The sequence below is a fragment of the Pogona vitticeps genome, chromosome 13 (assembly GCF_051106095.1).
Source record: "Pogona vitticeps strain Pit_001003342236 chromosome 13, PviZW2.1, whole genome shotgun sequence".
Lineage (NCBI taxonomy): Eukaryota > Metazoa > Chordata > Lepidosauria > Squamata > Agamidae > Pogona > Pogona vitticeps.
In genome coordinates, this window is record NC_135795.1 from 15659513 (window position 1) to 15672055 (window position 12543).

The window sequence follows — 12543 nt, forward strand, 5'->3', positions numbered from 1 at the left end:
TTCCCGATTTTTATTTCTTTAAAGAAAGCCAACCCCTCCCTCCAAAGCGACCCCCCTTTTAGGGTGTATCCCTTTTTATCTCCCCCTTTTCTATCTCTTATATCTCCAATCTCATTTCTCTCTTCTTTCCTTCCCAACCCGCACCTTTAGGCAAAGCGAACAAAAATAGACAAAAAAAATATTAAATATTGGAGGAAAAATTTAAAAGCAACCCCGAAAGCGACGGAGCGCGCCCCAATCCTGCCGGCACGGCGCCCTTGGATCTTTGCTCTGGAAGGCCGACGCGCACCGGGAGAGGAGAGGAGGATGGCGTCGGAAAGGGGGACCAAGGCTTTTGGGGGCTGCCAACACCTCTGAGGATCGCGGAGGAGGAAGAGGAGGAGGAGGGCGGCGGCGGCGGCGGCAGCAGCGGCGGACGCTGCTGGGCTGGCGGATGATGGATGGAAGAGACCTCGGCCCCCCCCCGCGCCGTCCACGTCCCCCCGCCGCTTCTCTCCGGGCTGGCCATGGAGAGCCACCACCGCGTCGCGGCCGGAGCCGGCCCGGCCCGCCTGGCCCCCTTGGCGGCTGGGCTGCCCCCCCCCGGGGCCGCTGCCCCCCGGGAAATACCTCGCCTCCGGCCTCACCCTGCATTCCCACTCCGGTGAGTCTTTGGCGGGGGTGGAGGGGAGCTCGCGAGGCGTCCGGAACCATCATCTTCTGCTTAGAAACCTCTCTGTGTGTGTGTTAGGGTGCTAGATGTTTTTGGGGGGGCAGGCGGGGGGGTACCCTGACCCTCTTCTCTGGCCTGCACCTTTTCATCTAATGGACCCCCTCCCCCTTGGAGATGAAACTCTGAAATCAGCCTTTGCCGCCCCCCCCCCCAAGTTTGTCCTATTCTGGGACACAGAGTGCTTTTCACTTTGCAAAAAGGGCCCTTAATATAACTATGGACAATTTTTTTCTTCTCTGCGTCTGAAACCCCTCCCTCCAAAAAAAACCCCAACAGAGAGAGGTTTACAGCCTGTTTGGATCCCATTTCCAGCCTATGGGGCCAAGCCTCTCGCCCAAAATAGAATATACATTTCCTTTATACCACCTAAGTTCTTTATTTACGGTCTTGGAGGGCGTGCAAATAGACACAGAGGGTCACCCACCCTATACATGCATGGCCAATTTCCCCAAGGGGGGGTCATCAGGGAGGTGGCCCCCTTCTATTCAGGCTGTATTTTGGCCACCTCTGTTCCCCAAGAGAGAAAACACCGAAGAGGCTCCCAGACCTCCCTCTATGAATCCTGTAGGTAGGAGGAACCTGTTCTGTAATGCCCTGGCCTAGATGGCTTTGTGGAAGTAGTCCCTTCCCCCATTGCACCCCCAGCCCCCCCCCCCCGTGCATACCTTATAATCACACACAAGAGCATTTCTGTGAATGGCCGGACCATAAAACAAGAAAGCTTTGCACTCTGTGAGCCAAGGAAGGCTCTCTTCTCTTGCTGCTCCCAGAAGCAGGAGAAACCCAGATTTATTTATTTTTTGTGCCAAAACCCACCCGTTTTCTAGAATGCCAGAAAACTGTGGGGGGGGGGGGCTCAACCTGATTTCTCAATCCCAGGGAACAGACCCTTTAAAACCCACCAGTCTCTTTTTAAAAAAAAAGCCAATTAGCTTTCATCTGGCAAGCGCCCAAATAGACTTTGGGTTTATTTTAGCCTGTTCTTTCTCAAGGCCTCCTTGTCTGAACTAAAAAGACCAAAATCGCCACCTTTTCCTTCTGCTGTTGAAATAAACTGTTTCCTTTTAAGACCTGGCCTGGGAGGAAGAGTCTAAAAATCTATTTCTGTGCCTAGTGAGTGAGTGAGAATGCTTCCTTAAGCAAGGTCCTGGTTGACTTGGAAGATGATGCCTCTAATGGTCAAATATCACCAGTGCTGGGTGGTGGGTTGATTCATTCTGGAAGTTGTTTTCGGGTGGCTGTTTCATTCTCGTTCATCTCGCCAGGTTAGCCACACCGTCTTTATCTCCTGTGGATCGCTCACTATTTTGGGGGGGCAGTTTTACAAATGTTTCTAGTCCTTATGACTGATGGATTGATTTTTCCTTCTCTGCCCTGTGTCTTAACCCAGGTAGGACTATGAGGTGGGGTGGGGGGAGAAGAGGATCCTTTTTAGTGGCGGTCAGAATGTTGGAAATAAGCCTGAGAAGTTCAGCAAAATGTTGGGCCAATCCTTCTAAGTTTTAAGTCAACAGCAGACATTGCTAATATTTTTAAACTTCTTGTTTCTTCATCTGTATCACCTTTTAAATTTTTTTTTTAAACCATGGCAACATTTGAATCAGATCCCTGGCGGACCAAGGCTTAATGTTTTTATTTCAATTGCAAAAATGTGTTTTGCAAGTTTTTTTTTGGGGGGGGTGCTTTTGTTGTGGACGATTTCCGTGGATGGAAAAACTTGGTGTTCAATAAAACAATAGAAACATGGAATGCGACCAGACGTTTGGGGTGGAGTGCCACCTACGCTTTTTCTGAAAAGGGCCTGCTTTGAAAATAGCCCTAGAAGCTTTTCTTATCTTGCCGGCCAAAGTCTGTAGATTACAGAGAAGCAGCCAGCTTTCTTGTTTGTTTTCAGTGTTGGATTGTTAAAATGAACTTCTCTTTTTTTTTTTTGAAAGGTTTGTGTAAGAGAAAAGAAAAGCCTTTATAACGAGATGATGTCAGGATTTTATTTTAGTTTCATTTTGTTTTTGCTGAAAGAATTATTTATAATGTGGTCAAAGAACACGGAAGGTTTTGCTAAGTATGTCTGTATGGTCAGGATATTTTTTTTAATGAAACATCTTTGCTTATTTTTTTTTTAAAAAATAATTTAATTGGCCTCTCATTAGCTGGAAACAATGGAAGAATAAACATACAAAAGGCCTGGTCTGTTTTTTTTCTTCCATAAAGATCTCCGTCCCAGGCAACCCCCACCCCCAACCCATCAAGCTGTAATTCATTATGACAAGAGGATGGGCCTGCAGTAAAAATCAAAATAGCACTTGTGTGTGTGTGTGTGTGTGTGTGTGTGTGTGTGTGTGTGTGTGTGTGTGTGTGTGTGTGTGTGTTCGTGTTCGTGTGTGTGTGTGTTCGTTCGTGTGTGTGCGGGTGCGCAATTCAGAACAGATGAAAACTTCCCAGAAATGTCTTGTTCCCCAGACTTTATTCTCTAATTTTGGGGGGGGGGGTATATAGGCGAGGAGCGCATAATAGAGGACAGTTCAGAGTGCGAATCTACAGACTCTCAGAGCCAGCTTTTAAAATGTGGGTAAAATCTGTTTCATTTCAGCAGTGGATGGATTTATTTATTTTTTTTGCAATAGGGTCTGTTATTAAGATTCAGATGCAGTCTTTTATATATATAAAAGACCCATAGACAGAAAAAAAAGGGGGGGGAATCAATATTCCCCAGTTCTTTTAAGAGAAGAACAGGAATCCTTTCTCAACGGCGGCGCAAGGGGGAAATTTACAAGTGCTTGAGGCTCTTTCCCCCCCATTAAGGTGGTACTTTGAAGCAGCCAGCTTCCCTGCGTCTTCCTTTCCAAATTAGATTTAAAATTCCTATCTGGGACGGACCTGCCCAGAGCATGGATCTGATTTTAAAACAACAGCCAACTCTTAGCAGATGCGTTCCAACTTGAAATGGAAAAGCGTGCCTGAAACTCAAGGTGTTTTTCTTTCTTTTTTAAACTGCTCCCCGTCCTTTGGAAGACCCCGCCGCCACTGAGGTCTGTTGAAAGCCGAAGGTGGATTTTTCTCTTCAAAACCTTGGGATGTGGGGAAGGTGACGCTTGAGTTTACTTTACTGGGTTGGGAGGTGACCAGGTTTGCCATCTGGGAGATTGTGCCGTCGCCTCCCCCTTCTCGTCCCACCAGCCGGGGGGTCGGGTGGGGGGCTTTGAAATTTTGCAAACCCCATTTGCCAACATCTGCAAAAAAAATGGGAAGGCTGGGGGTGAACTGAGAGAGAAGATTTATTGCCTTTTCAAATAGGTGGCACCTTCAATTTCCCAGGTGCTAAAACAAGAGGTGTAGAATGAAAAGCAATAAAACTAAGCACATGAGCAAACAGCCTTGTATTTAACAGTGTTTCTCTCCCCCCCCCCCCCATCAACTTCACTCCCTGTTCTGCCACCTTCCAGGGATAAACTCGAGACTTTTAAAAAAGGTGGACCCATTGTCCAGACAACCTCAAGCAGAGCACGGCACTGGGGGTTATTTTAACACTGATATTTTCGCTGTTCTTTCCTTCTGGAGGCGTCTTGCTTATATATTTAGCTTGCTTTTCAGCTGTTTCCTGATGCCACCGCTGTTATGCTTGGGGATGGTCCTCGACCCGCCTTTTCCTCTGGCCCAGTCTAAGCCCAAAGCGGTGTTGCTAGTCGCCACTGGCGAGCACGCCTGGCTTTCTAGGCGAGCAGAAGGTCGGCGTGTCAAGGTTTTTCTATTTCTTTAAATGAAACTCTATAGATGATTGAGAAAGGTCTGTGCCACAGAAATCTGGTGGGCGCATATACAAGCAATCACTCCGGAATGGGAAGTAACAGCCCTGCCAAAGTTTTGCATGTGTAGATATTCGAATGGGAAACCGTACGTAGGCTACCTGCAGTTCTGTCATTAAAAAAAATATAGTGTTCTGCTCATACATAATCAGGGCTGTACCCAATCCTTATGCCTCTGTCTTTCAGCCACAGAAGGGCTATGAGGTGTCTAAACGAACCTGTCTACTCCTGTCTAAACTTGTCCTATTTTTAGAGCTGTAATTAGAGACTCTGGTCTGTGTCTCCTCCCTGCTGAGTGTAAATGGGATACAGAGCCTTGTCTGTGGTGGCGCCCCAGTCAACACAGTTTCTTCATCAACACCTGGCATCTGTGTTATCCTGTTTCAGGCTGCCAGGCACAGGAGCCCTTCTGTTTTGCCCGAGGTTCGGACCAAAAAGCGAGGACGGATTGCTGTGATGAATGGTACCTGATAAAAGGAACGCTGTGCCTTGCATTCTTCATTGCTGGTGATGCTGAGATGCTTGTTTTGGGGCTGGAGGTATTATTGAAAGCTGTCGTCTTGGAATTTGCCTATATCCCAGGAGGCGGGGGCAGAAATGAACCAGCACACAAATAAACAAACCGCAAAGCATATGGCTTTTGGGGTAGAGCGCAGCATGAGCACCATGGGGAGCCACCGTTGCTGGCCCTGGATCAGATATGATTCATGCCTTCCATCTTCTCCCTCCTCTCGAACCGGTAGAAATAGACTTGTTTGGCTGACATGATGTGTAAGAACAACGCCTGGGCAAAAAATGGGTTGTGTGTGTCTGGACCTTGTGTGTCGTAAAGAGCTGCAGTGTGTCTGTATCCCCGCTGTACACACAGAGAGAGGCCTTGCTTGTCCCTTGGGGCCCAGCTATGGGGGGAAAGGCTGGACCATCTTGTGTCACCGGGGGTGTAACATCCCTCCCTTCTGTTGTGAAGAAGTGTCACAAGTCTAACCCTTTGTCATTGTCCCGCAAGACGGTGATGCTTCCAATTTGAGCCCCCCGGATAGTTTTGAACTTCAGTTCCTGGGAGTGCGGCCAGTGGGCAGGGGTCCTCAGGACTTACCATATTTTTTCTGTGTATAACACTATACTTTTGTCTAAAATCTTTAGAATAAAAATTGAGGGTTGTCTTATACACGGAAGTAAGCTGAGGCGGGAACAAAAAAAAGTGGAGAAAAAGCAGGGATCAAAGCGATCCTGCAGCGCTTTGATCCCTTTCCCCCTACACTTGCTAAGATCCACTTAGATTTCTTAATTTTGGATTAGAAAAGTGGGGGGCGTCTTATACAAAGAAAAATATGTATATGCAACGGAGGTTGAAGCTGGGGAAAAGGGGGTTCTTTGAGGTCCCAGAGATGGTTCTCTTCACCATAGCCTGCCTCGCCTTCTCTTGGATGGTCTTGCGGGGTGTGGGGGACTTAAGTTGCGATGTCTACTTCAGAAAACCCACCACAAGACTTAGAAGGCAGCGACCCACCAAACAGCTCACACTCCAGCGCAAACTGAATGTCTCTAGAAAGACCATAGCAGTTCAACATGGCTTCTTCATCCCCAGAGTTTGTTTTCAATCTCAGAAAGGATAATTTGTTTTCACACACACCGTTCTTTTCCTTCTTGATATAAATTTTCCTGTGTTGGATTCTCACAAATGTTTTCTCCCTCGCTGGTTGAGATTCTGTGCAGTCCCTCTGCGGGGACCACCTTTTCCCCCACCCCTTTGCTGCACAAGAACATTTCACTATTCTTGCGAAATAAATTGCAGAGGTAATTTTGCATAAAGTACTACTAAGATGTGCAGAAAGGAACCTTGTATTTTGCATAACAATCTGGTACAGAATGCAGGCTCTTAAATGCGAAACACAAGGGCTTTTGCGCAAAATTCAAAGTTGAATGGCAAAATTGGTGTGTTTTTGTGAGTGCAGATGCTACAGATGACCAAAAAGTGCCCCCTCCTCTTTTGTATAGCAACAAATAACAGAAAACAAAACAAATCAAGAAACACACACACAGAGCAATTGGCCATTTTTTCCAGTGTGTCAGGACACAACCCTTTTTGCTTTTAATACCAGAAATGTGTGTGTGTTTCTTTTCACACACTGTTCTTTTTGCATGAGATATAAGTCTTCATTCATTTTAGTCTCACCAGCAAAAATGAAACATTGCAGACATTTTCTTCTCTGCTGGGTACAATCACTTGCATTTTTTAAAACATTCTGGCACATATTTTACAAAAAATTCACAAAAGTGTTTTCTGGGCAAAATTTTTTATTTTACACAAACAACTTGTATTTTGCCTAAAACCCTTCTTACTGTATGCAGAACACAAGTTCTTAAATGCAAAAGAGAAGGATTTTTTGCAATACAAAATACACATTTTATATAAACATCCTTGCCTTTTTAAAGCCATGGATGCTAAAGTTTGTTACATATTTAGTTTTCCCCATCATTACATTCCTGGTCCCCCCCATGTGTTCTTGATTTCAGCAGCCTGATTTGTGCTGTTTGTTTTCTTAAAAGCATGGGGAATAAGAAACTATTAGTCATCTGATTCGGCAGTTTGTGCCCATCTCTCTTGGATGTCAAAAGTTTCTCCTTCCTTCATTCTGAGGTCCTCCAAGGCTTTCCCAGTGGAGCCTCGGAACCTTTGGAGGGGATACATAGGAAACATTTAATCAGTAATAAAAGCCTAAGGCTGGTTACGTCACCAGCTTGTGCAGGTGAGGATTTATGCAACAGGATTTGAGTTCCGAATCAACCTGGATGGATCAAGAGGCTGCAACTCTAGTGTAAGCCAGCTTCTGTTTCACTAAGGGCAGCCGTGGCGGTTCCAGAGCTCGGTTGAGATGGGCAGGGTTGCCCGCTAGAGGAGGGAGTGAATGTTGCACAGTTATGCTGTTGGTCTACAGCAACCAGGCTTCCTCCTCTTAGCCGAGCGATGGGAGTTGTAGTCCGTGAGCATCTGGAGGAGCCGCCGTTGTCCACCCCCTGCAGTAAAGTGATGACAGTGGCACCGTTTCAGAATCATTTAAAAACAAAAAACAAAACAAGAAACATCCTCTATTCAGGCTTGCCTCTGCCAGCTCATTGCCACCTCCTCCAATTATATCTTATAAAGATTGTTCCTAAATACCATACCTGTCTAAGCCTCGGCATTCTGAGTACGGTTGAAAAACACAACTGAAAAAAAAAAATGCTGTCATGGCTCTGCCAAGTCTAGTCGGCGCAAAGGGAATTTTTGTTCCAGCATTACATCTAAAATGCCATCCGGGCCCTGCTGCAGAAATTTCATAACCGGTGTGCATGTTCAGTCTGGCTGTTTGTCCTGTGTACCTGGGTCACACTCTTGATTGCACGCTCACTGGGGCGCCCAGGTGTGTAACAGTCAGGAAACGGTGAAATTTGCTTGCTTGCTCCCCCCTTACCCATGTGCTGTTTTGTAACAAGATTTTGGCAAGCAGCAACAGATACGCTTCGAATCGAGAATGGATGTTTTTAAACAGGTAGTACTTGCAATCTTCTATCTGCCTGTTCAAAATTAAGTGTCTTTCAGTGGAACTTGTTCTACGGTAGCTTTCTAGGGAGGTAACTAATACGATTCTGGCCACTGAGTCTTGTGCCTCCTTAAAGAGCAGTGTGTTCCTTTAGGTGTAACTTTTGGTGGACCATAGCCCATTTCATTGGGTACATGGGGTGTGGCCCCTCTTGGCAGTTACCGATGCACATGGTTGGGTGAGAGAGAGATGTTGGAGGCCGACAAGGGAAGGGGGCAGAAATGCAAGAGGTAACAACATTGTTGACTACATACTTTAACCATGGTGCTGCAGGACTGCAACCTGACTCAGTGTGTTTGATGTGGTGGCTTTGACGAGATATCTATTGTAGTCACAAATTAACAACCCCTTCATCTGCCAGCCTACATAAAGCTCGTTCACAGGCCAGTCTGTTTCCTAGGTCTGCCCTACATATTCACAGGCAAAACATGGGTAAAAATGAACAGAACATCATGTACTTTTCTTTAAAAGGAGACTTGAGCTTCTAGTCCTCATTGTGCTAGAGAGGATTTCCATTGGACTTACGTGGACTCCTCCTATGCATGTTAAAAAGTTTTTGGTCTTACGTTTTTATTATCTGTTGAGTTATAATAGTTATCATCTTCTGTTTTGGGGTAATAGGCAGCTATGAAATTTTAATCCTCATTACACTGATGTATTATTTTGGAGAATTAAAAATGACAAGGATCAAATCCTTCTCTGTGTGTATGTAGACATGAGCATCTTTTTGCCCAGGTACAAATATTTTAGATACCCACATGTTGCATTTGATGGTGCTAGAGCAACTTTAGCCATGGCTTTGACAACCAGTGTGGTGTAAATGTTCAGGAGTCCTGGGTTCAAATCCTGATTAGCCTGGAAATTCTTTGGGGGACCTTGAACCAATCACGTTCTCTCTTCACCTGACCCCATTCACGGGGATAGATAAGAGGGTGTAGGCCTTAGACTTGTTTGGCAAAAAGGTGGGATAGAAAGGTGACAAAATTATATTTATATATGTGTGTGTTTTAAAAATGATCATTCTGTGTCCTTGAAGACATTCCAGCAATGCTACAACCTTAACCTTGGATATAATTCTTAGAATTTTGTGTTGTTCATCCGCCCCCCAACCCCCAATTATTTTTCTATAACGTGTCTTCCCTATTTCCTGTTGATCAAGGGCTATTAACACAGCTTTTTTCAATAGAGATTGGGTTGTCGCTCAATAATTTGTAGCCTGTCTAAACAAGATCTTTGTTTCCGTTGCCACTGGCAGTTTCAACTTGCATTATAGATGGGGAGCAAGGATTTTTAACAACCCCCCCCCCAGTGGATTAAACATTTTCCTCTGAAATGGCTGAGCAGCGACTGTTCTTAGCATACCTGCTGTCTGTATAGTCCAGGTTGATAAATCAACTGTATCTAGTCTGGGTAAAGACTCCCTTTAAAAATGGCAGGATGCAACCACTTTTCTGATGCTCGTCATTTTAAAACCTGGCCTTTGGAAGATGTATTATCCTGCACACATTTTTTTTAAAAAAAGATGTTTTATCCTGCAAACCATTCATTTCTCTTGGATCAGAGAGGTGGAAATTATTGTGATGCCCGAGCAGCTGAGTCGTTTTTGTTTTGAATATAGTGTTGCTGTTAACTTTCCAGGAATACGTACTGATTTGCAAAAGGCAGGAATTGGGGAAGGAACTTTGTGTGGCTAGAAAGACACACACACACACACACACACACATCCAGCTGTTGAAAGTGCAAATAATGTTGAAAAAAGGTGGTCACTCTTGCATAGGGATGTGGAGAAACAGAGTGACTGTTTCCCCCCCCCCCCACTAAAGCAAACTTGCTGGTAAGGCAATGCAAGTTACTAGTCCTCAATTACAACTGGATCTGAGGCCAGATTTCTGTAACCCAGCCTCAGAACTTGCAAACATTTCTAGCCTGGGTCACAGCGGCCAGAATCCCTCAGCTTGAGGTCCGCTTCTAACAGTAGACTGTGAAATGACCTACAGGGTGAATCGTCAAGACAGCTACCAGGTAAAGGTGGTTATGCCTTAACTGTAACAAAAGGGCTCCTCATATCCCAGCAAACTATTTTGTCAGTGAGAAGCTTAAGCAGAGCAGTTTTCCCTGAGAGGCTAAGTCTTCTACATGCGGGGATGTGAAGAATGGTAAGGAGCCAGGCTCGTCGCGCTCCAGCCCACTGAGATGTACCACTTTAATTATCTATTACTTTAATTAAATAAAGTAACAAAGTTGCCCATTCAACCCTCAACAGAGTTCCAGAATCTAAAATGTTGTAATGGCACCATTAAATAGCATGTGCCTTGTTTCCAGAGACACCTGCGCCAACGTTAAGCATGGAAGCTTAGTTTGGCGGATTAGGAAGTTTTAGGAATGAATTTGGAACACGAAAGCTTCCGTAACGATGTCATTCCTCCCGGCCTTGTCTAGCGGGTCCAAAGAAGACAAAACCCGATCCTATCTGTTTCAGGCAGAATCCTTCAAAAAGCCCAGGGTGCCTCATTCAAGCTTATGTTCACCTAGGGCGTGTGTGTGTAATTTCCAGGCAATCAGGAGGTGTGGCTTTGAAAATTGGAACAGGGCTGACAACTTCCCATCTAAAGTTGTTTGGGAAGCTCCCTGGGTTATAATTAGTACATTTGGCCAGGAAGTTTTTTTTAAAAAAAAGAATGAGAGAGCAGATTGTGTGTATAAAGTAGTAAAATATGAGCCCTTATTTGAAGGAGATAATTCCTGCAGGCCAGGGGAGCCATACATGTATTGGAGACCTAACAAAGCTGGGGAAAAGTTATTATTTCCAAACTACAAATCCCTCTCACCAGCAGGAATGGAGCTCCCAGATTTTTTGACACACACCAACCCGCTCCTGGTTGCCTCGAGCTGTCTTCGTCTCTGCAGTATAATCGAAAGCAACGGAGGAAGTCATTCGATGGTCCAGTGATTGGGGATCTAAAATCTCGGGCTGATCTCTTGGAAATTACGTAGAATCTGATTTTTGGTGGCTGGCATAAGTCCGCGTTGCCATCTCCCGTCCCCTCTGTCTTTCCATTCTTCTGTGTTCCGGAAGCGCCCATGCTTTGCGCATAATTCTTTCACACTACCTTTTCTTGCGCAGCTGTAGCGCTACAGCGCTGCTGACATGCTATGCAAGACCAGCTGCTGATACACGTGCTTCCGCCCTCCCTTTTGCTGATCTCTCTTTCTCTCCCCCTCCTTCTTTTTTTTGGCTTAGAGATGTTTTTTAGCCGATTAGCTCTTCTGGCTTTAAAATGATTAAGTAATTAAGTAATTATGTTCCTTGTGTTTGCAATCCACCCTTCCTTCAAGGCGTCGATGACAGCAGCGCCTGTGGTGGTTGCCGTATTTTTTATTGTCACGACAAGCCCTTCGAGGGAGGGCGAGTGAACGCACTGTTTAGCTTTGCTGGATCAGATGTTCATCCGGTAAAGGGTCCCTTTGGTTTCCTTTCTGTTGCACTTTACTCCCAGGGAGGCATATTCTCTTCTGCTCTAAATGATCCTCTCAACAACCCTGCGAGGTAGTTCCACCCAAAGGTGATTGGGCCGAGGTGACCCAGAAAGTTTTACGTGTTCAAATGAACCTGGATTTCTCAACCCTAGCTTGACACATGAACCCCTATATTACGTTATCCTTACATATGCTTTGCAAGGGTGTGTGTAGTGAAAAGCAATGAAACAGGGAAAGCTTGGAGGCCTGGTTTGGCCTAGCTCCCAGCAGACCCTGGGGCAGAAACAGGAAGCTTGGGAAAAGCTAGGCCTAGCTAGGCCTCATAGCCTTCCAGTCTAGGCCTTTCTCCCAGGTGAGCCCCAGGTGAGGTGTCTGAGAGGTGGAACGTCCTCCTGAGTCTTCTCTCTGCATTTGCGAACTTCGCATGACCCAAGTTGAACTCATAGGGCAGAAAGGCCATGGGTGGCTAGTTATGGCAGCACTGAATTCTGCTTCCTTATAAATATTCACACTGGCCGTCGAGAGAGATAACACAATGCTCACTGTACTTCTCTTGAATACATTCGAGATTTATTGTCCCATTATAGGCTGCGCTTTTACACATTTCATAGCTCTATTGTCCCACCTTCCGTAACCGTATATGTATCATTTTCAAAGAGGAGAGCACCTATCCGTCATCTGATGATGCGGAGTGTAGTCCACAAGAGCCACATTAAATCTTTGAAGTCGCACAGGACTGAGGGGTGTGTGTGGCTCAGTGGTTAGAGCACATACAAACATTTTCTCTCCGGTCCCTGATACTGCCAGGTAAAGTTTGGGAAAACATGCCATCAGAGGAGAGTAACAGCGCTGACCTTAGGTGTATTAACAGTCTGGATGTATTATATATAAGGCATCATAGTAGCTTTGTAGATGCTAATGGGAAATGTGTGGCTGGCGTTCAGACCACCTTAAAGGCTGTTGCTGG

At 45.5% G+C, this 12543-nt stretch overlaps 1 protein-coding gene across 1 annotated transcript in view; it reads left to right on the forward strand.

Annotated features, from left to right (window-relative positions):
- Positions 1-206: 206 nt before the first annotated feature.
- The window catches only part of TNRC18 (trinucleotide repeat containing 18), a 91937-nt gene continuing 79600 nt past the window's right edge, over positions 207-12543 (forward strand). The window contains 3 exon segments of the mRNA XM_078381265.1: positions 207-457; positions 459-575; positions 577-643. Coding sequence (XP_078237391.1) covers positions 434-457; positions 459-575; positions 577-643 — 208 coding nt within the window. The 5' untranslated portion in view covers positions 207-433.